We start from the raw sequence: 23,878 nt of genomic DNA, 5'->3' as shown, positions 1-23,878 counted from the left end.
GCTGCACACCCTGAAGCAATTGAAAAATTAATTCTTTGTAATTTGCCATCCAAATTCACAGTAGTTTATTCCAATTTCTAGTCAGATTTGGGGGGTGAGTATGAATTAGTACTGTATTAAAAGCTGATACAAGGCCAGACTGATACTTGAGATGAAGCCACATGGCATAGATGCTCTCTACCTCCTTGCTACCACTGCCCTCTAGCCATTCAGACAAGCTTTTGCAACCCTTCCTTCCTTGCTATAATTTATCTCACACTTGATCACATTTGCAGGAGGAGGTTAGCAGAGGCCTCAACTCTCCCAAACCTGGTAGCAGAAAGCACACAACAGTACATACAGTTCCTGTCTTCTGGAATGGAACTGCACATGCCCTCCACCCTTCCTGCTATTAACTGAGCTGCTATAAACTTAGATGTGCCACAAAACATAACACAACACAGTTGTGTCCAGAAAGAAAACAAAGTGTATTTATTTTTGTTCTTTTAGCTCTGTATTTTCAGTCTGAAAGGATTGTATTCACTCTTTTTTGAAAAGGCATTTTTGAAGGGATGTTGAGTCTGAGTTTGTTTTTCAAGTGATGTTGGCATAGAAAAAAAAGCTGTATCAGAGTCAATACTCTTACTGCTGTACTGTGAACATTGCAAGGATGTGACAACATAGCAAGCTGGCAGGCAGAACCTCTTGGTTTGCCTGCTCATTGTTTGCTCTGCTTGTAATGCTTTTCCTCCTTCAAGCTGTGGCTAGACAGCAGAAATTAAAACATCACACAAATAAGACTTCTGTGATCTTTAAACTTCTAATGAACAGCAGTAAGTTCCAAGGAAGATCAGCTTTCCTCTCTGTAGCAATTAATCCATTCAAATGGTTTGACCATTTAATCCTTTTCCATAATTTTTAAATAGAACAGAAGGAAACAGCCCCAGCAGGGCTGGACTTAAGTTACTGCAGGCTGCATCAACAGCATCAAAGGGCAAAAGAGAAACTTCAATGCTGAGGATGATGATGGTCAGTAGGATCCAGGAACTGCTGCATGCATCCACACACACAGATGGGCCACACACATCTCCCCCAAACAGTATTTTGGTTCTCAATAAAGCTCAAGCATACACCATGTAAGTAACACGAACTGAGAGAGCTTCAAAAGCACATTTAGGCTTCAGAACAAAAGCTAACAGTCATAAAGAGGCAAGGACACACATTTTTCTTCTTAGATTTTTTTATTTACATATAAAAATGGTTCAACTGTACACTATTTACAGGACTTTCATTACAGATTTCAGCCCAATGATGGCATCCATTTAGAGAATCTAGAAAGAGTATTAATAAACAAGAACTTCATAGTTAAGGGACTGAACTATAAAAAAACACACTAAAGGAATCTACACAGGTCACCTTTTCCTAAGATAAAAGGTGCTTTGTATTTGGTTTGTCATTTTGGTTGTATGTTTTTAATATGTGCCGAAACTATTAATGTGAGCCAAGTACAACATCTCTTACTTACTCAACTGCTTACATGGAACCACTTCAGAGCAACTGGCTATTCTTAATAACCTGAGAAAAACAGGTTTTCTCATACAAGTTTCTTTTTTTGCAACCTTCTATGAAGGATAAAAAAAAATAAATAAAAGTATGTGCATCTGTTCCAGGCAACTGTCTTGTTTGCACAGATGTCAGTATATTTGACAATGTTTTTTTAAACTAATTATTGACTTATGTAGAAAACCACACAAAAGCAGATTTGATGTTTCTGTGCCAGTGCACAGTACTGCCATAATACCTCATTGTTAACTGCACATCTAGTAATAAAAATTACAATGTCCACTCAAGAACAAGAACTAAAGAAGTTCTTAAACATGTTGGCAGGTATGAGGCCAAAGTTGTCTTTCACAGGGGAGTCTTACCTCATCACCCAAATCACCTTGAAGTGAGAGAAAGGGAAGAGTGCTAAGGAGCCAGGACAAGAGTAAAAATCAGCTGAAAAAGTTTGAAGTAGCAAAACCTTCTAAGTGTGTCACATTGGATAGCTGATAGCCCTATAAAAGGCATGAATATTAAATTATTTTCAATGTATAAATGTTAGGCACTTTCATATTCTGGATCAAGGTGCAATGTATGAATATTCAGAAGCTCAAGCAAACTACTTAATCACAAGATTATTAATCAATTAAGCTAACTCAATTAGGTGAAAATGTATAGATAAATACTACCTGACAGGTTACAAATGACATGGCAATATTTGGCATTACAGAACTTGCAAAAGCAAAGCTAACCAGCTGTAGCTGAAAAGGCATTTCCATTCCCAAGAAATCCTCACATTCCAAGCTGCTGGATTGTATCCAGATTAGCACCATGACTTGCCCTACTCTTAGGCTTTCAATACCACTACTGGCAACTGCTAAAAACAGGACTGGTGGTAACAGAGCTTACTGACCCAGAAACACATCTTGTCTCACTGTGGCCTCACATTTTCAGCTAGTCAAAGCAAGTAAAAGAATCCTGTGCTTTGTGCACCCTTAAACTTCTTTATTTCACAATCAGAAAAGCTCTAAGCTGGCCTGGGCAATTTAAACATCTAAACTATCCCTGTGCCACTAGGTAAGTATGAAGCACACAGAAGACAGATTGCACAGATGGTGCTAGTTCAGTGGCTTCTATATTTACAGCTCAGAAATTTTGATTTAAAAGTACATTTAACCTTGTTTTATTTCAAGAGCAGGTCTGTTGTATACATATGTGATATAGTACAAAGCACTCACACTGCTGTTATTGATTCTCAGCTTCTAAAATATCACCACCTTTCCAATACATGTGACTATCTGCCATGACAATTTTTTCCCCTATGTTATGGTATATTTTTGAGTCATTTCTTATTGATCATAACATTGATGTTCTTAATGATAGCCTAGCTCCTGGCTGGGTCCTTTTACTCACACATGACTCCATGTGATTTGAAAGATTCAGAAGAATGTACAATGTAGTTGCATTGCAGGGGCAAGAGACAAGAACCTGAGATAGTGACTTGGTTTTAAGATGTGTCTATCTGCATTCCTCTTCCATTGTGTCAGCAAAGGAAAATCTTCCAGAACAATGAAACACTTAGCTCACACAAAACTAAGATGCTAAGTCTTAGTTCTAACAGCAACAGGCTTTCCTGAGGAACTGCTAAGAATGTAAACATAGTTTAAAAAAAAATAACATGCTTCTGACAGAATCTTGGTTTTGTGGCAGATACATCAAATCCAACAACTGTCAGAGCTAATTCCTGACCTCTTTTTTTTTGACAAAACTGACAGAAGGAAAACAAGCTACCAAGTGCAAGGTTAAATACTCTGAGCAGTTGCAAAGAAAATACTCGGCAAACTGTCTGGTCAGAAACTTGTTCCCAAAAACAAGACTAACTTTACAGTTTCTAATGTTCTCTTTATGCCTTCAGAGCCAAGTTTAACTTAAGCACTTCTCTGACATTTATAAATTCCTGAGGTATTTACTGCAATTCATATTCATCAATAAACCTCCAAACTCAGAAAGAAATCACATCAACTCCCATCTCTGCACAAGACACAGCTGCTCATCTACTTTGTAGACAGCCTGCTAGGAGCTTCAGTGATGAACAGCATCACTACCTGGAAAGTCAGTTTAACTGAAGTTTCAAGTGCAATTAATGCTGATTTTCAAAAAGCCTTCTCATAACACCAAAAGTGTTATTTTCTGTACCTCTGCCATGGGGGTACACACTAGTGCATCTGAGCAGTAAGTCACTAAGCACTGCCTTCTAGGAACACAACCCAGAACATGACACTGAGAAAGTTACTAAAGGGTCTCATTATGTTTGAATATAATGCAGGAACAAATCACAGCCAGCTAACAATTACTAACTGGGCTTTCCATTACATCATAATTACAAAATTCACCTGCTTGATTTGGCTTTTCCTAAAATTATCAAAACCCTGGTAACCCATCTGTTATCCTTCCTGTGAGTAGTGATGGGAAAAATAGCTATTGTCTTGAAATCTTTTGTACCATTGTGGTCAATATCTGATATAGACAAGAACAGAGGCACTCCTGAAACAGCTGTATAAACTAACTTCACCTTAAGAATACTCATGTCACTGAGAAACGTAAGGACAGAAGTACTGTGACACTGGTTTCCCTTTAAAATTGTTAAATTTATCCTGCTGTAACAGGCTAACAACTCTGATCATCTTATAGAAATGTCTTTTAAAACAAACCCACAATTTTGTGTAAATGGACCAACTTGCACCCATGAAGTGTTCTTTTTTCCTGAACTAAACTTCATTAAAAATTGCTATAAATATTTCCTACAAATAGAAAATACCTATTGAATCTTGATTAAAGGGAAATAAATGGATTGCATGGATTTCAATATGAAAAAAATATATAAAATTCTTATTCCTCAGTTTTCAAAACTACAACTCTATGAAACAAAATTCAGGCTGTCAGATGAAAATAAAACTTATGAAGTACAAATAATTCACACTATTTTTCTGTCGTATTGAGACATATTTTTAGAGGGTGATTTTACGTAGTTCCTGAGTTATGTTATTGAAACAGGGGAAATGGCAGTGATTTTCATCCTGCTAGAAAACATGCTTGGAAGAAGTTCTATTCATTTCTATTTAGAGAACATATTGTTCTAAAAATTAGGATGGAAGTGTCCCAGAAGAAATCAGGCTTTTGAATTTTGAGGACATTTTCTAAAGAATTTGTGCAACCACTCATTAGACCTTTTTTCTCAGTGATGATCAGTCAGCTTGCTAATACATTCTGCCAGAATGTGACATGGTTATTCACACCACTAGATCCAAATGGGTGCTGCTGTACTGAAGTCAACAGCAAAGACTACAAATTCACAGAATTGTTAGAGTTGGAAGGAACCTCCGGAAATCATGCAGTCCACCCTCCTGGCAAGGCAGGGTCACCTAGAGCAGCTGACACAGGAATGAGTTCAGGTGGGTGTTGAATGTCCTCAGAAAGGGAGACTCCATGATCTCCCTGGGCAGCCCCTTCCAGTGCTTTGGCACCCACCCTCAATGCAAAGAAGTTCTGCCTCATGTTGAGGTGAACTTCCTGTGTTCTTAGTTTATGGCCATTACTTCTTACTTCTTTGACATGGAATCAAATTCTTAAGATACACAGGAAGAGCTTATAGGCATAATCTTATTTAAAAGAAATAAGAGCACTTAATATAAAAATACTCTTCAAAAGAAGAAGATAAGCAAGAGGATACCTCCAGTAATAGTAAAAACTCTCAAATATTTTTTGCACGTCTATCATAATCAAGTGAAATATTTCTTAAGCATTATGTTCATTGAACTAATTTTGAACAAGATTTGAAGCAGAAGTGAATAATAGTAGAGCTGCTGTTTTATAGTTGATGGTATGTTTTCTATAGAGTATTGTTAAAAAACACAGCCCTATTCCAAATAAGAAATAATGAGTTATATGATATATAAAAGCATTTTAAAAAGTGGTTATTATGAAATTTCCCCACAATTCTTATGCCATTTTCAGGTACTATTTTCAATTGTGCACTGATCAGAACAAGTACAACTTGTAGATGCTCACAATTTAACCCAGACTTTCCACAAGCTTTAGTAATGCTGTTCTTTCTGAGTTGTGGTTAAGCACTTCAGCACTTCATCCTGGCTACTCAGTTGGCCTGTAAGCATTCACAGGCTGCTCTTCACCAACATCTATCATCAGCATATCCAATGGAACATGAGGCTTGTCATAGCCGGAAAACTTGAAGCAGCTGCTTGGAACCACCGTTTGCTGTGTTTCTGTGGTAGCAATCTCTGACCCTGAAGACTTACTGCAAATATCCATTTGGCTACTGTTAGAAATGAAGTAACTCTCTTTTCCTTCGCAATTCTGTTCATCAGCATCACAAGACACCTCCTCTGTGCTTTCCTGCACAGGCACCTCTTCTGCTTTGGCTGGTGCCTCTGGGGAAGGGACAGAAGATTCTCCATCACAGGAACTGACAGGACTAACAGTTGGTTCTTTTGGCTCTATCACCAGCAAGGTTACTTCACCATTCACTGGCAACTCCGAGTGGGCTGATATCACAGACATATACTTCCCCTCTGATCTTGGTCCCATCAGGGCACCCGTGTTCAGGTTTCTCATCACACTGACCTAAATGGGGAAAAAAAAAAAACCAAACAACTATGAGTTTGAAAGTTGGAAAAAAATGTAAGTTGAGAATAACAAATTTAACATCACTATTACCAATTCTAAAACAAAACTGCAAAATTAAAATCTGGCACAGTCACTGGCCTATGTCCATGAGTTCAACTGTTCCAGTAACACTTGTATGTAAGATCTCAAAAATGCTTACTTTGGGCAAGCATATTTGCAAGGATCAAATCCATTTCATGTCACCCACTACCTTGTGAAGTTTCCAACATAGAGGAAAGCAGCAAAACAATACCACAATGTAATACTCTTCAGCTGGGGAAACCTTTCATACTCTATAGCTAATGAGTGCAACTCAGTGCCTGTGATGATTTCTGGCACCTGCCCCAACCAGGAGGGAAGTGAACAACACACCCAGTAGCTGCTTCTATGCTGAAGTCTCTCAGCTTACTTCACAGAGCCACTAAGCAGTCCCTCAATGCTGCAACAAACTTTCATGTTTCACTTTGAAATCTCTCCACGAGTTGATCGTATGAATTCTTTCAATGGCCAGGCTCCAGCTTGTTTTAAACAATTACAGTAGGCCTTCAGGCTGCTTAGATTCTTTAGACTTTTTTTTAATGTCTTTTCAAGAGTGCATACAAATGAAAAACAAAGTAGGGTAAATTTTTAGCTATTTGATGGTGCTCCCTAAAGATCGCAGAACACTTAGGGAGAAAGAGTTAATAGTGTCCTTTCACAAATTTTGTAATTCACTCTGTATGTGTATCACACAATATCAAGTATTACAGATCCATGAATTTCTAAATGAAATACACAATCATTGTTTTTTTCAGATACTTTGTAAAAAATAATCTGCCTGAAAATTCCGATGGAGGCAAATTTGGAAGAAAGAGATGTGTACAGGAGAAGGAAAGACGAAGTAAAATAACATTAAGAAAAATTACAAACAGACACAAAGAACCTCCCAGTCTGTACAAGTGTAAGAACTGAGAGGGCCATCAAAACCAGATGATCCAATCTGACTCTGCTTTTCAAGAATCTTCTCTGATTAAAAGGTTGTGAGACTGTAGCTTTACATTCCTACCTTCAGAGCACGCTGACTTCAACAGAAACTGCTTTCATCTCTCACTTCAGTCTGATTACCTTACCCCTCAGCAGCCCTGATACCTGTTGATGTTACTCTGTGGCTAAGGCTGGATCAATAAAAGCATCACAATTTAGGAAAACCAACCAGCCAAACATCACCACAAGTCAAGCAAACACTCCCTGAAGAGCAGTTACTGGTCATCTAAGTTAGCCTTACAAACAGCTGTGTGAACATCACTAAGGTGAGGCAATCCCCCAGGGAATTAAGGGTTGCCACTGGAAAGTAAATTCAGGTGGCTCCTGATACACTACAACTAGCTGCCACTCAACCATCAGTGTCTCTGGACCTTCATTTGCTGTTATGGAAATAGAATACTACATAAAGAATATTCAGAGTAAATTTCCATGAGAATTCATGGAAACCACTCATTCATAAGAAGCAGATACTTAAAAGTTAGTTGCAAGTAACAGATTACAATCAATATTGGGTAGATACTGAAAATGTTAAGAACACCATAAAGGATTAATACACTTTTTGAGAATCTCTTTATACAAGTATATTGGGTATATACCCAGAATATTGGGTACTCATGCTATACAACACTGATCTTGAAGGAATCAGCATCTATAGTTTTTTGGGGTGGGAGTCAGCAAACATCTGACTCTAAAAACCACACAGCAAGTGACAAGGGAAGGTAATTCTTTGTGTAAGGTGGAATACTTGAGGAATGTGAATTACAAGAAAGTAATACAGAAACCATAGTCAAAAGCTGCATTTTCAGCTTTCCATCTCTCCCCATACCAGTGCAGGCTAAACAGAAGTTAAAAACAAAACCCAGTGAGTTCTTGTTTCTGTCCTTTTAGGATTTTCACACAGGTCTAAAAAAATCACAATCCTAAAATGTGTTAAGGATTGTGCATTCCACACAGGTCCAGCATTTCACAGTGAGCACTGGCAAAACTTAGACTGGGCATAAAACACATATTCTCTGAACAAGAACATCCAAGACTTCTCAAAAAGGAAACCCATTTTTCTCTTGACAAGTTTCTGACCAAGGCAAGACAGTGCAAAGACACTCCTATTCCCATTCATGAAAGAAGGAAGCGATCAGAAGAAAAAAGTCCCATGTGCTTCCTGGTATCAAAGGTTTTCTAAAAGCCACTGAGTCATAACTACAAGACAATTTAGCAACTCATGCAGTTGTTTCTAGATTCAAAGATAAGAATCAGTTTATTACAGTAACTGAATGTTTATTACAGTAACACTCAAAAGATCTTATGCAACAAGGGTAATTATGATACAGTTGCTATTTGAAGAAAATTATTTACTATAGGTGAGTTAATATTTTTCTTTTATTCACATTACCTAGCAAACTGACAGCCAGTGATGGGTATCAGCAGCATTTCCTGGCATGTGCAGGTACTCACATAACTTCCCATCTCCAATAACAGGACCTGAGCTTTCAGGGCTTTCACCGTCTCAACAGACTAGTGAGACACACTGCTGAAAGGCAGGCTCAAGGACACAGATAAATAACACATCCCAAGGAATCCATAACAGCGAAGGTAATTACTAATCTTTCTTAGCTTCCTTTTCTAATGATGTGCCCACCTATGTGTTCCAAGTAATTTTCAGGTGGACATTTAATGAAGGAGAGTTTGAGAACTCCATTCCAAATCTTATTAGGATGATGGCAAAAATCTTTGTGGTCTTTGCATGGTTCCACAAAACATGAATGCTATGCAACTTTATAAAGAGAATACTATGTTACTGCCCCCTATAGATGCTCACAGGGGAAAAAAAGTTTTCACAAAAGCAATGAAGCAGCTTCTGTCTTTTAACATAACAATTATTTGTGGCAAGAGTCAGTCAATATTTACAGGAACAATTAGTTTCTCCACATCAAAAATATATGTTTTATAACCAAAGAGCAAAGCCTTGTCATTCCTGTCAGAACCAGAAAAACCACCAGCAGAAAACAGAAAAGCAGGCTTAAGTAAGACTCAACTTTCACTTTTCTCTTGAGAGTAAATGTTTTCTACTCCCAAAAATATCTGCCACCATTCAAATACAAAAGACACTGAAAAAAAAGACAGGGAAGTTAAAGCAGAGAGAGATGCCCACAGCATGTCAGAAAATTATGGTCAGGTTCCTTTAAAAGTAGGTATGCCCTTATCATAAATCTTAGAACAAAAAGCTAGTACAGGAACAGCCACAGGACAAATTGCAATGACTGAAGACAATGGGTGGAAAGAGACAGCTTTTTATGAGATAAATAAAAGGGAGTTTTAACTACAGCTGAACTGCTGAAAGATCAGATTCCTTTGATCCAGGCAGAAGACTAACATGATGTCTTGTAAAGGAATCTGTCCCACTTCACATATGCATAGCCCTGGTATGATCCTACTGTTTATCATGATGTTTAAGCATTTAAACAAACATGTTTTCTGGTGAAGACAATCATTCATTGCCTGTATCAAATGACAGCTCCACTGTGGAAGTGGGACCAAGACACAACTGATAAGCAATTCCTGGGAGTCACAAACAGCATAGAAAATACAGTATAAAAGCTCTGGAGCTCTAACTGGCAATGGAATTTTTTTCTATTCTTTGACTATGTAAGACACGCAAAGGTAGCTGCTCGATGGTTACTCTTTTTCATTTTCCCTTCTGTTGGAAAACTCCAAATTGCTGGAAGTCACTCAAATGATGTTTTAGCATCTACTTAAAGGTGCCAGGAAGGAGATCACAGAAAATTAGCAGTCCTAAGGTAGGAAATCTTGCCCAGCCTTTTAACAGATGGAAGAACTCCCTAGATGTTTTATTTTCACACAAGCTCAGAAATGGCACAATGATGATAACCTGTACAGAAAGAAATGCCTCGCACATATTCAAAGGTCAGTGACAGGCTCCAAGTGCCATTAAGTCTATAAAGATAATGTCATATAATTAAACTTACCATTGATATTAATTGTTTGCTCATTACTTCAAATGATTAACCGTAAAATAATTATGCTTGTTATTAATTGCTCATTTTACATTCCCACAGTATTCACATCACCTATATTGGAACTACGTCTATGAGCTCTACAACTTATATTTGTCACTAGAGTCTTCATTGGAAATGGACAGAAATACAGAATACCCTGTTTTGGAAGGAACAAACAAGAATTGGTGGCTACTTCCTGACTCCAGCCAGGGCAACCTAAGAGTTAAACTACACATCTCAGAGCATGGGCCAAATGCTTCTTGAATAGGATTTGGGCAGTGACCACTTCCCAGGGGAGCTGTCAGTGCCTGATCACCTAGCTAACAATATTTATAAACAGCTAGAGGCTTTATTCAGCTCCTTAGCAATACAACATGATGTAGCATATGAATCATACTGTGGTACTGGAACCTAGGAACCACAAAGTAACATCTAGCCCAGTAAAATGAGAATATGGGCACACACAAGTTTCTACAAGGCGAGCTCAAGTGTGAAGTTGGACCATGCATCAGGAGGCTCACAGGTGTTAAGGAGCACACATTCTATTTGTGATATTATGCTTCCTAATCCTTTAAATCAGATATCACAGTGCTACTGGAAACCCAAAATAAGTATGGATCCATTGAGTACAGCACTGGATCCATTGATCACAGCACTGTAATCCTGCATGAGCCACCTTTTGCTCTTGAATGGTCTTCACAGAAATTACTGTTGCATGTACATAGGACACAAAGTTACATATTCAGAGAAGAACACCCTGGTGTGAACATGACAAAAAAAGTCTCCAGTGTCTGCTTTGATATTGGGGCCTAGCTGGAGATGTCAGAGAGGTTTCTCTCTGAATTTTTAAAGCCTACAGCGTGAATGGCTACCTCCAAACTAGTCCCCTGGCTTCATCACAGTCAGTGCAAACAGGAATTTTAGAAAGCATTTTGTCTGACCAGAAGTGCATATAATTTCAGAACAAGATGAATCATCTTGTGCTGCAGAAGCTGGTGGACTAGATCACCGCTTTACTACAAAGGAACCACCTCTGACTTGGCATCTCCACTTAGTCAGAGCAATCTCGCCTCCTGATATTCTATTCCAAAGAACACAAATTCCAGAGGAATCTTGGGCATTCACTATGGAGAGGTCATTTTAAAGGGTTTTGAAACTGAACACCAGACAATGGAATTGAACATTATTGTCTACTCTCTATAAATGAGACTTCCTCCATCCATTGAGAAGATACACTTACTGTGATTTCTGTTTACTACTGCCTCAGGTGGCAGCTCTTTGAAGCTGTGGTAGTCCATTTGTGACTAACACGACACCAGGAGAACATTACAACAGTAGTTCTTAGATAGTCCACTCTGGCCTGACATGAAACCAAGGAGTGCTGCTGCTCTTTAAGTAACATCCACTCTGTTTCCTAAGGATGGCTACAGGAAGGTTTTTAAATAGAGCAGCTGTTGACTTCTCTTCCCTGTGACTGCTCAGCGTGAGAACAGACTTCCCCATGTCCTTCTTCCCTCTTCCTACAGAGCTATTACTCCCTCCCCTTACTCTGCACATTACTAAGAATATTGTAGCAATTAGCAGAATTGCCAATACTACCGTTTAATGAAGGAATCTCACAGCTCCTGCGACAGGACAAAGGGAAATGGGCACAAACGGAAGCACACAGAATTTTTTCTGAATGTAAGAAAAACTGTGAGGGTGGTTTAACATTGGAATAGATTTCCCACAGGAGCTGTGGAGTCCCCTTCTTTGCAGGTATTCAAAAGCCATCTGGATATGCTCATGGCTAACTTGCTGTTGCGCTTGAGCAAAAGGCTCTGGGTAGATGACCTCAAAAAGCATCTTCTCAAATCAGTGATTCTGTGGCTTTGTGTCTCTGCTACTAGAGTGAACACAAACCTGCCTAGGTATGCACACATGGAGTTTTTAAGAACCAAGTTTTGAAACTAGACCAACTACTGCTACTTCAGTTAAAGAGAGACTGAAGTCTAGCCCTAAAAAACTAAGAGGCATCTGGTTGCAAAGGCTATCAGAATATTAGACTGGCATAAATTCTAAATATCTATGAGACCATGGTAAAAAAGCCAAAAAAAAACCCAATCAAAGAAACCCAAGAGATTGGCATAAATGGACAGTAGTTACAGAACTTACCAAAGACTTAGGCAGCTGTATGTTGTTTTTCCTTAGTTTCTTGCAGCCACAATACACTGTCGGTATTACCGTCAAGATCCCAATAACAACACACAGAATGATGATATCATGTGTACCTGAGAAGGTAAAGCAAAATCTACTAAGAATTTTGGAAAAACAAGCCCCTGCTGTATTATTTAGAATAATTTCAGAAATTTTAATAGCTCAGAATGCTTAGCTGTTATGTGTGAACTTTTAAATCTACTATCTTTTTTCACTCAGAAAAACTTAATCCATAAGACTTTCATGGAGTAAATAAAAATTAGAATGACAGAAGCTTTTCAGGTTACATAAACATAATCACATTTTTATAGAAATAAATGAATTTTGCAATTAATTTTTTGTTCCTTAGAGATGACGGATGGAGATAATGAGATTTGTACACCTCCTATGTGACAGCATATTAACTGACATAACTACACAGTGTTTATGTACAATAAAAGGAAAATATTTATCTTCCAAAACACAGAATTGTTAATGACTACAGTAGGACTTCACTAGCCTGACTCTCCTTAATGCCCTCTCTCATCCAGCTGCTCCTGTATGTTCAATAAAACTGCTTCTATCTATTTTATCTCTCTGCTGAAATTACAGGCCGTGATGAAGTACAACCAAAATGTTTGTAAGATGTTTAGAGATAAAAATTTGGGGCACTATTTGCCTTTTTTTCTCTTTAATTGAGAAAAAGACAGTAATATCTTAATTTCATGACCATAAGTTTATAGTTGCTTCCAGTTAAAAGTATATATGCATTACCCTCAGTGATGAGGCTGAGCAAAAAGCCAGCTGCTAGAACAGACAATGCCTATGAAAACCATATAGCTCAGTGAATGATCCATTTGTGAATTTTTAATTATACCAGTGTTCATGTGCAATAGAAGTAGGCTTTGTAATATCAACACAGGAAAAACACCCCCCAAACAATTCAGGGTTAGTTGAAAATAATACATGATTTGTAAAGGGCAGAACTGTCAAAGTGCATTTGGAAAAGATTGACTAGGCTTTCCCTATTTTTTCTATTCTCCCAAAGGCACCTCAAGCATCAAATACTTGCTAGATCAGATCTGTCTTCAGATTCAGTATGTTCTTAATATAGCATTTGAATCCTCTTACTCAGTGTCTGCCTGAGAGGAACAGGTGTGCAAATTTCCTCTGATGGAGTGCCAAATATCAGAAAATCAAAATTTGCTTTTGCTGAAACACAGTAAGTGGAACTTTCAGGAAGGATTGGAATTTTGAGGCTACATTTATGCATTGTACAGTTGTCGTCTTCGAACTCTTCAGTCTGAAAAAAAGAATGGAAGACATGTTATATCATTTGACTCACTAGAACAATGTTACAGCACCTTCCACTACTTCCAAAAATGTTACAACACTATTAGATGTGTTTCCCACATCAATCATATACCTTGCAAAAGCTGTGTGACCAGTACTGGCTACCTTAAAATGTTATATTTGATCAGAGCATAGTATTTTCCAGCTAAAATTTCTGCTGTTTATAGTAGAGATTCACAGTCATAAAACTTTCACTGGATGCATATGAAAAGCTAACTGTAAGTAAACACACCTGTTGTAATTTTCCTCGCCTTCACCCTCCATGATTGCTAAATAAAATGGTATAAATACCTGGAAAGGCAATTTTCTTAAATGAAATGTCTCTTTAGACAAATGAGAGGGACACAAGTTAAGTTACTACTATTTGCATGCATGCAGACACAGCAGCATGTGATCCAGTAACACCTATCTTGTGTACAGTTAATGCAATAATCTAATTTTTGTAGTAAGCACTCATTTGGACAACTAAAATACAGACCTTTGGCTCACATATCTCGCTGTAATGGGCTCAGCATTTTAGGTGTTCAACTACCTATTAGTTCCATGTGTCATAGGTGTAAATCCCTTGTATAGGCATTTAAGGTAAACAAGTGTTTTGAATTTTAACTGTTATTTCTGGAACCTACCTCATTTTTACTATTCCGAACAGTCACCAAGTAGCCAAGAGACGAATAAATGTCAATACAAGAAAGAGGGAATACAGGATGGTGAATATCAACCATGATTTCATCACCATGTCTTGAGATGTTCAGTTTTGGCGGTCCTATTTTTCCTGCAACACATTGCACCATTGCTATTAGGCCAAAACTTTTAACATAAAATACAGTATTTATTGTTAGCTTTCCAAAATTCATCAGAGATTTGAAAAGAATTACATCTTTATTTCCATGCTGTGAATATTGCATAGCTATGGTAAGAGCTCCCTGTTGCTTAGAAGTAATGGAGGCATTTGGATACATAAACTAATCAGCTTCTAAAATGGAAACGGATTGTGCATGATGAATTTCACTGTTAAGCAATTTCACTTTCCAACACACATAAGATCATAAAAATTCAGCTTACAACAGAAAAAACTTACAGCAATTAAACATATACATGAATGAGAACCAAACACAAGATCCTGCTGACTAGATCCCACCATCAATCACCTCAGTTAAAAACAATACTGCACTGAAACAAAGGCTATATGAAAAGCTAAACAAATCTCACCATGAGCATCCAAAGTTTCCAAACTTTAGATTTCCCATGGCAATGGCTTATGTGAATTTTTTTGTGTCTAATGGTCTGACTGAACACAAGTTTCTTGTTCAATGGGAAAAGGATTTTGTCTCTTTTCTCCATACATGGCTACCAGTTTTCTGGAAACTGTCACACTGAGCATTACTACCATGACTTGTGTCCTTTTGTCGAACTATAGAAACCAGACACTATTTCAAGTAATAGGACTCGAGTGCAAGTGGAATCATAGCAGAAAGCAAAGAGGGACTCCACTCCTTCAGCTCCAGCAATGCAGAAATCCAGCTCCAGTTAAAGCATAGCCCAAGTCAGATAGAACTTCACGGGCCAGCTTCTCCCTGGAAGCTGTATGTTGGGAACAAGCATGGTAAGAAGTCTCTTGGTCTTTTCTGACTCTGTTGCATTTCCTTTGCACTGCACATGCAATGCCAGGGCCTGCCACATTGGACTGTAGACACAAAATTTACTTTTACAGTACTCATGTTAAAGTCTGATTTTTTTCCAAAGCAGCCTGAAGGATTTACATGACAAACTAGACTTAGTTATCCAGTTACAGCTTTTAGTATTTCCTAGACACCTGAAGCTATCAGTACATGGCATTCTAGTGTCAAGCAATAAATGGCTACTTCAGTGATGCCTAAAGATCCATGTTGTCTGGTGACAGTTTCCTACCCTAAATGGTGTCTGGAACATGGGAAGGATTCAGAGTGCACCATCAGCATCATCTTCTTGCCTTTAGACATTTTGAAACCTACTCAGACACTCAGTAAGAGCTAGCAAGCACCATGAAGTTCCTACTAAGCAATCATCATGCTTCCTTTCACCCTAATTCCTGGCTTTAAGATATTCCCAAATGCAATGCAGTAACAGAGCAAAATAAATAATTACTAACTCTCTAAATTTTTGGAAAAAATTACAAGGTTTAGTTTAGATACAACTTACCATGCTTTTGCAAAATAAACTCATTTGTCTCAACATATTCAGACTGTTCTGACCCAATGACAGCTGTAACTTTAAGCCAATGAGATGAATAAGGTTCACATATTTCCTCTGAGACATCACAAAAATGAGCTGAAGTGTTCACACAGGTTGAGACCTCCTTATATTCACCTAAACTGTAAAACAGATCAAGTAATAATTAATACAATTTCAACAATTCTGTAAAATACACTGCCTGTAACAAAAAACTGTGAGGGTGGCCAGGACCTGTGAGGGCACAAATTGCCCAGGGAGGTTGTGGAGTCTCCTCCCCTAGGGATATTCAAAAGCCAACTGGACATAATCATGGATGACCTGCTCAAGCAAGGGCTTTGGGCCAGATGACCTCCAGAGATGCCTGCCAACCTCAACCATTCTATAACTTGACAAATTTTGCCTTAATTTACACTTGAGCAACCTTCACCCTACATGACTTTACCACATAAAAACAAGAGAATTTACCATGGACTGACTACTTTTATGTGCTTCTAGAGAATATCAGGTATAGGAAATAATGAAATAGTAAGAACTTACTTGTAAGGCTTGATTTCCACAATAAAATGAGGAGTTTCAGAAATAGGTGGGTACTGCCAATGCAAAACGGTTTTGAAATTTTCAGATGTTACTACAACCCCCGTTGGTGAAGGCACTAGAATGAAGAGAACAATTGCACTTTGATAGACCTTTCAAACACAAGAATGTACTTCTAAATTATTTGGAAAAAGCAACATGCTAGACATAAATCTCATAAATAATTCCCCCAAACGAGCTCATCTGTCAGCAGTAAAAACACCTATAAGCCCTGTAAGCTAATTTATTACTCACCTCTCCTGCAGAGACAGCTTTTGTCCTCCTTGCAACATCAGATAACACATGCCCACTGAAAGCAAGTCCCTCAGACAGCCTGTATGAGGTCCATAAGCAGTGATGATTATACCCCTGTGTTGGTCTTTTACAGATATAACAGCAAGACAGGTTCTAAGACTTTACTCAAGTTAGAGATTAGCCCAGTTCCTGCAGATTTCTCTTGCTGTTCAGAAATTGAATTAGAATGGATGGGCTGGGAGATGGTACCAGAGCTGGAGTATCAAGGCCAAAATACAACAGGCCTCCTAGGGTAAGCCTGGATTCCCTATGACTTTCTAACAGTGATAGCTCTATCACTCCAGCAGTCTTTCCAGTAAGCTGTGATGCCCAAAATAAACGACAAACATTTGTAAGCAATTTGACCACTGAAGCTATAAAGTAGCTCCATTTGAAGGAATGCATCTGAAGCGTACTTAGCAAACAACATCAGAGGTAATGCAGTAAAGCAATCCAAAAATAAAAAGCAACACTGACAGTTTCCCATATGCAGCAAGTATCTGTTTCAAGCAGCAACCTCAAGAGGGCCATCAAGGGAGCAGCTGCAGGGGAAGGAATATTACAGGATCCTGTAAATGTTGAAGGCTGCCACATGACACTCAGGAAGAGAAGAGAAATTAAGGTCACCCAACTGAATTTAACTGTTTCAACTCAGCTTCTCAGTGTCTGGTTTGGGACCCCTCGTATTCTCAATGTGCCTTTTACAAAATGTTGAGGGAACTCATATTAGACCTGCTCTTGTTCACAAAGCAAGTACTACAACTTCAGTCTGTGATATATATTTAGGGAAAGTAAACAATTTTCACATCCTGAGAACAAGACCACAAATATAACATATTACTGAAAGCGATACGTAGAAGCTGAGATATGCTATTGACAACCACAAAGGTTTGATTTAATATAGGTCATTCTGCAAGCAATACTGTGGTTTGTTTTAATAAGAGTGGTATTTCAGCTATTGGAAGAAGAGGAACATAATCATCAAATTCACAACCACAAGAAAAAAAAAGGTGACAAGTTGACAGAAGAGGTGTCAAGCACACAGACAGGCGAAAGCACATAAACGTTACTTCAAATATGCACTTTTAAGCCAGTGTAGCTAGCCTTACAAAATTTTAACTTTTGTGCACTATTACACAAAATAAACTGCTTAATATAAGGGGTTTATCCCAGAGCACTGAAGGATGTAGCAAATGTTATACAGTAGGACCCCTCCATGATCTGCCTAAGGCTTGGGGAGGTCCCTGGTGACTAGTAGCTAGCAATGCACTGCCTAAAGCAAAACTTAATTCAACGAACTGGACCTTTCCAAGATGTAAAAATGAGACAGCCTTCAAAGTCTGATGCTTGCATCTTGTGCAAGACTGAAATTCCTTCCCTCATTCTGGCATTACTGTACACACAGAGGGATTTGTCACCACTGCTTACACAAGCAGTGCAATAATGCTTACACAAGCACTGCAATAACGCACTCCACTGCTTACACAGCTGAAGTGCAATAATGCACGTAACAAAACAGGGCCTGATGAAACCACAACAGAGTTTATGGTACAGCTATGTGACACAACAGCAGTCCTAACAGCCATAATAGTTCATTCAAGTCATATGTGACTTTTAAACATCATTTATGCACTGAAATACAGACTGAAAGCACAAACTGAAAGCTTGAAAAGACAAACTGTGGAAAAAATAACAAGTAAAAGTGTATTTTCAAAGTTTGCTCCTTTTGTTTGTTTTTAACGGAAATAAAAAAAACTTTATATTCCCAAAGTGACACATCATAGGCTTATAAGCCACTTTAACAGGCCAAGAAGGACAACAGTTTGAACTTTGCCACAGTCATGGTTAAGTCATCATTGAAAGACCTACAACTGCAATAGTACCCAGTCAGTCCCTTCTGGGCCCCTGACTGGGAGAAGCGTGCCTTCCCAGTGCCAGCCCTGTACTCTATCTACAATGGAGTGTCAGCTCACAGATTCACAGAACATTCTGAGTTGGAAGGGACCCACAAGGACCACTGAATCCAAGTCTTATGTAAGTGGCCCATAGGGGGACCTGAGCTCACATATCCACTTAAACTGCAGCCAGAAAGGGCAGGAGCTCTGATGACTTTCACAAATGCAAAAAAGTCACTCTCCATAGCTTTTGCCACCCATGAAAATGAAGAAAATGGAAAAAAGATCAGATACACTTGCATTACCTTTGAATGCTTCTGCAGTACTCTGCAGCCATATGCATTATTAAAAAAAAAACAAACAGAAAAAAAGGTGGCAAAAAGGCAACCAATACTCTGAAAGATGGATTCAGAAGGCAGCAAGTCAATGCTAAGGATGAAAATAATACATAAAAAGAATTTCATCTGTTTCTGAAAGCTGCATTTCCTTGTTTTTCTTTTTTTTTTTTTTTTTTTGTGCTCAACTTGGGATTCAAAGGGTTTGAGATAACAGACTTGACTGGGATGTAGTAGACTGAATGAATTTGCAACTGTTAAGTGCTGTTTAGCTCCTGTGGGCTGCCCTAAGGCTCGCCTTCCCGACTGCATATTCCTTTCCTGACTGTATATTCGAGTCCAGTGCTCCTTGCTCACTGCTTGCAGCAACACTTATCACCTCCCGGTAGTGTGTCTGGGAACATTCCAGTAACAGCCATGGTGATACACAGGGGCTGGCAAGAGGCCAGGGTATTGCTGCTTTCTTTGTTTTATCACACCAGTAGATAAAGTGGGGGGAAGAAAAAGGAAGCATGGGACATTTGGAGAGATGGTGTTTGTCTTCCCAAGTAACCCTTACGCGTGATGGGGCCCCGCTGTCCTGGAGACAGCTGAGCACCTGCTTATGGGAAGCTGTGGATGAATTCCTTGCTTTGCTTATGTGCACAGCTTTTGCTTTCCCTATTAAACTGTCTTTATATCAATCCATGAGTTCTCCAGCTTTTACCCTTCTGATTCTCTCCCCAGTCCTGCTGGTAATAGAGCCAACAAGCAGCTACCTAGGGTTTGGTTAAACCTTGACAAAACGGTCTTAATTATTTATATCCTCACTTCAATCTGTTCTAAATAAAAAAAAATGGCATGCACTAAAAGCAGAGTCCAGCCATCTCCATGTGGGGGCTAGAGGAGAGTTAGGAGCACTGCCCAGCAGTACAGCACCAAAACTGAGCAGGAAGAGGTCAGTGCTCACCACAGGCTGCAGGAGCACCAAGCACTTGGGGAGGAACGGGAAATGTCTGTCAGAGCAGTGGCTCTGCCATCTGCCACGCTCCCCTTCAAGGCAGCACACCTGGGTTAGCACGGCCCCTCTCTGTGCCCTCTGCCAGGCCAGGCCCTGAACAGGTCCTGCTCCTGTCAGACTGCTGGAGGGAACCTGCCTGTTGGCTGTGCTTGGTTGGGAGCCTGGCAGACTGGCAAGCACCCAGGAGCAAGGTAATGAAGAAATTTTGTACCTGCTAGCTGACTCTGGCTTTCTTTTAAGAGGCAGCAGCCACGAGGTATATGTGAAAATGCTTGCATGTGCTTGCCTTGGCCAACTTTCCTTTATTCCTCCAAAAGAAACCCAGGACATGCATTGTAATGACACTGGAAGGTACTTCCTTAAAAAATTTACTGAAAACAAGCTTAAATTAATGTTTGTAAAACAATTTATGCAGAAGGTTCTACCAGAAGTTCTCAAAAGACCTCAAAGCCACAAAGGAATTTGTTTACAAATTAAATGAGTACCATGATGCGTAAAATTTGAAGCTAATGATTTTTTAAATATTTACTAGAATGAACTTAAGTATCGGGGATAAACATTATACATAGTAGACAGAGCATTTTGACAGCTTCTATTTACAACAGAATTTTATTTTCTAAGGGCTCAGAGGTTTGACACTGTTCTATGGAGTTTTTAAAATAATTGTTTATGATAAAAATCTCCACAAGGTTGTAAACTGTACTAAGAGGAGAGGCAGACTGAGATAATCATTTTGAGAAAAACCACAGCAAGTTGCACTAGATGGACACTTAAAAAACCAGATGTAATAATACAAGCTAAATATTGTTTTATCTATTTTATGAGTGTCTATCCCTTTTGCTATAGCTGTAAAGTGTTATAATAGATAATATCTAAATACAGCACTTTCTACCATCTAATTTGCTTTTGTTTACAGCTTGACAGTAAATTGCTATGAATGTCAGTAATCTGAATCATAAAAAACAACAAGGCCACCATGATTATCACACACAACAGGAAGTCAGCTGCCTGAATGAACTACACACATTCTTGGAAATGTGGCTTACAATGTGCAGGAAGCACTTGAACTGCTGCCATAGCCTCTACATCTTCTTCATCTTGACCACGGACCTTGTCTTCCAGGATACTAAAATGCAGACTGAGAGTTCCCATCAACAAGTGCCCAGCTCCAGCGTGGAGTCAGAGGCCTATCAATGCAGGCACACTGGGCACCCAGCTGCAGGAAATGCAGGTGTTCCAACTGCTGCTGGGTTAGCTGGCTTTGTTCCTTTTCTGAGGAAAGCAGTGTCCTACCACGGAAGGTGAAGATGACTGAACATTTCCTCATTACACACTCAGCCTTAATATATGTATTACACTACTGGCACTTTGAAAGCCCCGTAAGATTTAAGGGGAAATAATAATCATACAACTGTTGCCATGGAAATTCTGGGCTCCTCAGTACAAGAGACGCGGAGCTCGTGGAGCAGGTCCAGCAGAGAGCTACAAAACTGATCAAGGAATTGGGGCACCTCCATTATGAGGAAAGGCTGAGGGAGCTGGGCCTGTTTCATTAAGAGATGAACAAGAGGGGACTTCATCAATATCCACAAGTATCTGAAGCAGGAGTGAAAGGAGAGAGTGTTGTCTCACTGGTGCCAAGCAACAGAACAAGAGGCAACGGGCAGAAACTAATGCACAGAAAGCTCCACCTGAATATGAAGAAGAACTTCCTTACTATGTGAGTGACCAAGCATTGGAATAGATTGCTCAGAAAGGCTGTGGAGTCTCCCTCACTGGAAATACTCAAGAGGGAGATGCTATCCTGGATGCTATCCTATGCCATGTGCCCTAGGATGACCATAATGGAGCAGGAAAAGGCTGGACCACATGACCCACTGTGCTCACTTCCAACCTGACCCATTCTGCCATCCTATATGTGACAGCATCATAAACATGGTTCAGACTTCCCTTTCCACCTTAGTTCTTCCCCTGTAGTTCAGCACATCTGCTTGCATCAATATTATAACAAAGTTATTAGTCATTACTAATAAAACCATGCTACATCATAGCACTACTCTGTGTGTTTACAGAGATAACTGTTGTGCTGGACTAGGCTGGATTATTGCAGGTTTGTTCGACAAGTGATTTACTGCTTTTTACCCTAAAAATTCTTAATACAATGTAGAAGTGGCATATTTTATTAGCAATTAAAGCATGCCCTTAAAAAGAGACTAAGTCAGAGCAAACAAGACAGTATCTAACATAACGAGCTATCTTACTGATCCAATGGGGGAAAATGATAGTATACCTGCAAAGTTCACCAGTCATAATCAGACACCAAGTCAAATGAACTGGATATTCAAAATGCAAACTATTAAGGGACAATAATGAAGGCAGATTATTATTTTTAGCACCACCAGTCCATATCAGACATGGTGTGGCACATGCTCAGGGGCAACCACGTTCAGTCACTTCACCTGGGCATGGATCTGAACTCCAAGAAATCTCCATTTGCAGAATCCAAGGAGCCTGTGCACACAGCCAGATTTCAGCAGTCTCAATAAAAACTAAATGCATGTTCCCTTTTGACTATTACAGCAATCTCTGTTTTTAATGAACTTTTACCGTTTAAAATGAAACTAGTAAGCCTATTTTTTTCGTAATTTACTTGCCGGGCAAACAGAGAGCACGCTGCTCTCCTCTGGCAAGCCATCCCTCCCCAGGAGTGCTTAGCCAAAATGTGCGTGTCCCAGGCCGCGACCCCGATACCTTCTTTACACTCCCCAGCCCTGTGCTCCCCATTTCCGACCCGAATTTCCCAGTTTCTCTACTCTTTTGTACACGTGAAGCCATAAAGTACAGCGGAGCAGGCCGGTCCGACGCACACGCCGCTCCAGCTGTGCGAGCCAAAATGCGCCAACAGCCGAGACAAGGCTGATGTCGCCAGCGCGCCGCCGGACGGCCTCCGGGGCCAGCCTGAGCCGGGCACCCACCGAGCTCGGCCGGGCCCCTCGGCGGGAGCACGGCACAGCCCCGGGCAGCGGGGCCTCCTCCCGCCGCCGCCCGCCCGCCCGCACCGCCCCGACGGCTCCCTGCGCCCGCAGCGGCCGGGGCAGCGCCGCGGGGCCCGCGGCTCCACCGGCGGCACTCGGTCACGGCGGGTGCCGGGGCACGGCCGGGGCCGGTGCCGCCGCCCCGCAGGTGACACGTGCTGCCCATCAGCCGGTCGGCCTGCCCGGGCCGCCCCATCCCCCCGTCCCGTCCCGTCCCGCCCGTTACCTGCGGGCGGCTGCTCCCCTTGGGAAGCCGCGCTCCGGCGGGGCGCCAGCAGCGCCGCCACAGCCAGGAGGGACAGCGGCACCCGCATGGCGCCCGGCGGGGACCGAGCGGAGGCCGCCGCCCCGCACACAGAGCCCCGCGGCGCTCCCACGCCTGCTCCCGCCCCGCTCCGCTGCGGCGCCTGCGCGGGCAGGAAGGGGCGGGATGCCCGGCAGTGATAGTGCGGGGGCGGGCGGCGGCCTGGAGGTCACAGCCGGGCAGCGCCCGGGGGGCGCCGGGGGAAGGGGAGGAGGCGACCCGGGGGAGCCGCGGAAGCGTGCGTTGGCGGCTGCGGCGGCCCCGGGCCCGGCAGTGAGGAAGGTGTTGTGCTCCGATATGCCTTTGCTGGGTTTGTCAGTGCTCTGTTTAAAGTGCTGCTGCTGGGCCATACCTGCCAGCCCCAGCCGCCTGGAAAGCACCGTGCAGCTCGATATGTTGCGACTTGTGCTCGCTCCCCGTTTCTTAAAAAACACGAGGTGTTCACTCTGCAGTGTTCCAGAA

At 40.6% G+C, this 23,878-nt stretch overlaps 1 protein-coding gene across 2 annotated transcripts; it reads right to left on the bottom strand.

Annotated features, from left to right (window-relative positions):
* Positions 1 to 1,581: 1,581 nt before the first annotated feature.
* IFNGR1 (interferon gamma receptor 1) lies at positions 1,582 to 23,444 on the bottom strand. Of its 2 annotated transcripts, none has more exons than XM_063151466.1 (7): positions 23,339 to 23,444; positions 16,518 to 16,632; positions 15,948 to 16,120; positions 14,396 to 14,541; positions 13,548 to 13,719; positions 12,396 to 12,511; positions 1,582 to 6,162 (listed from the first exon to the last, which is right to left on the bottom strand). In XM_063151466.1, exons 1-7 carry the CDS (start codon positions 23,424 to 23,426, stop codon positions 5,671 to 5,673), a joined length of 1,302 nt encoding a protein of 433 aa, XP_063007536.1. In that variant the 5' UTR covers positions 23,427 to 23,444; the 3' UTR covers positions 1,582 to 5,670. The 2 variants fall into 2 exon arrangements, with proteins under 2 accessions (XP_063007536.1, XP_063007537.1); XM_063151467.1 differs by lacking the exon at positions 23,339 to 23,444 and adding an exon at positions 20,289 to 20,370.
* Between the last annotated feature and the right edge of the window lie 434 nt (positions 23,445 to 23,878).

This window comes from Melospiza melodia, chromosome 3 (assembly GCF_035770615.1).
Source record: "Melospiza melodia melodia isolate bMelMel2 chromosome 3, bMelMel2.pri, whole genome shotgun sequence".
Taxonomy (NCBI): Eukaryota; Metazoa; Chordata; class Aves; order Passeriformes; family Passerellidae; genus Melospiza; species Melospiza melodia.
Note: the sequence above shows the minus strand (reverse complement) of the source record. Positions and strands in the feature narration are given on the sequence as shown.

Excerpts from the sequence above, each read along its gene's own strand:
- IFNGR1 (XM_063151466.1), bottom strand. The coding sequence starts at position 23,426 with ATGCGGGTGCCGCTGTCCCTCCTGGCTGTGGCGGCGCTGCTGGCGCCC. Across the intron at positions 16,633-23,338 it reads AGGGGAGCAGCCGCCCGCAG|TGCCTTCACCAACGGGGGTT; the intron begins GTAACGGGCGGG and ends TCTTCATTCTAG. Across the intron at positions 6,163-12,395 it reads TACAGCTGCCTAAGTCTTTG|GTCAGTGTGATGAGAAACCT; the intron begins GTAAGTTCTGTA and ends TTCCCCATTTAG.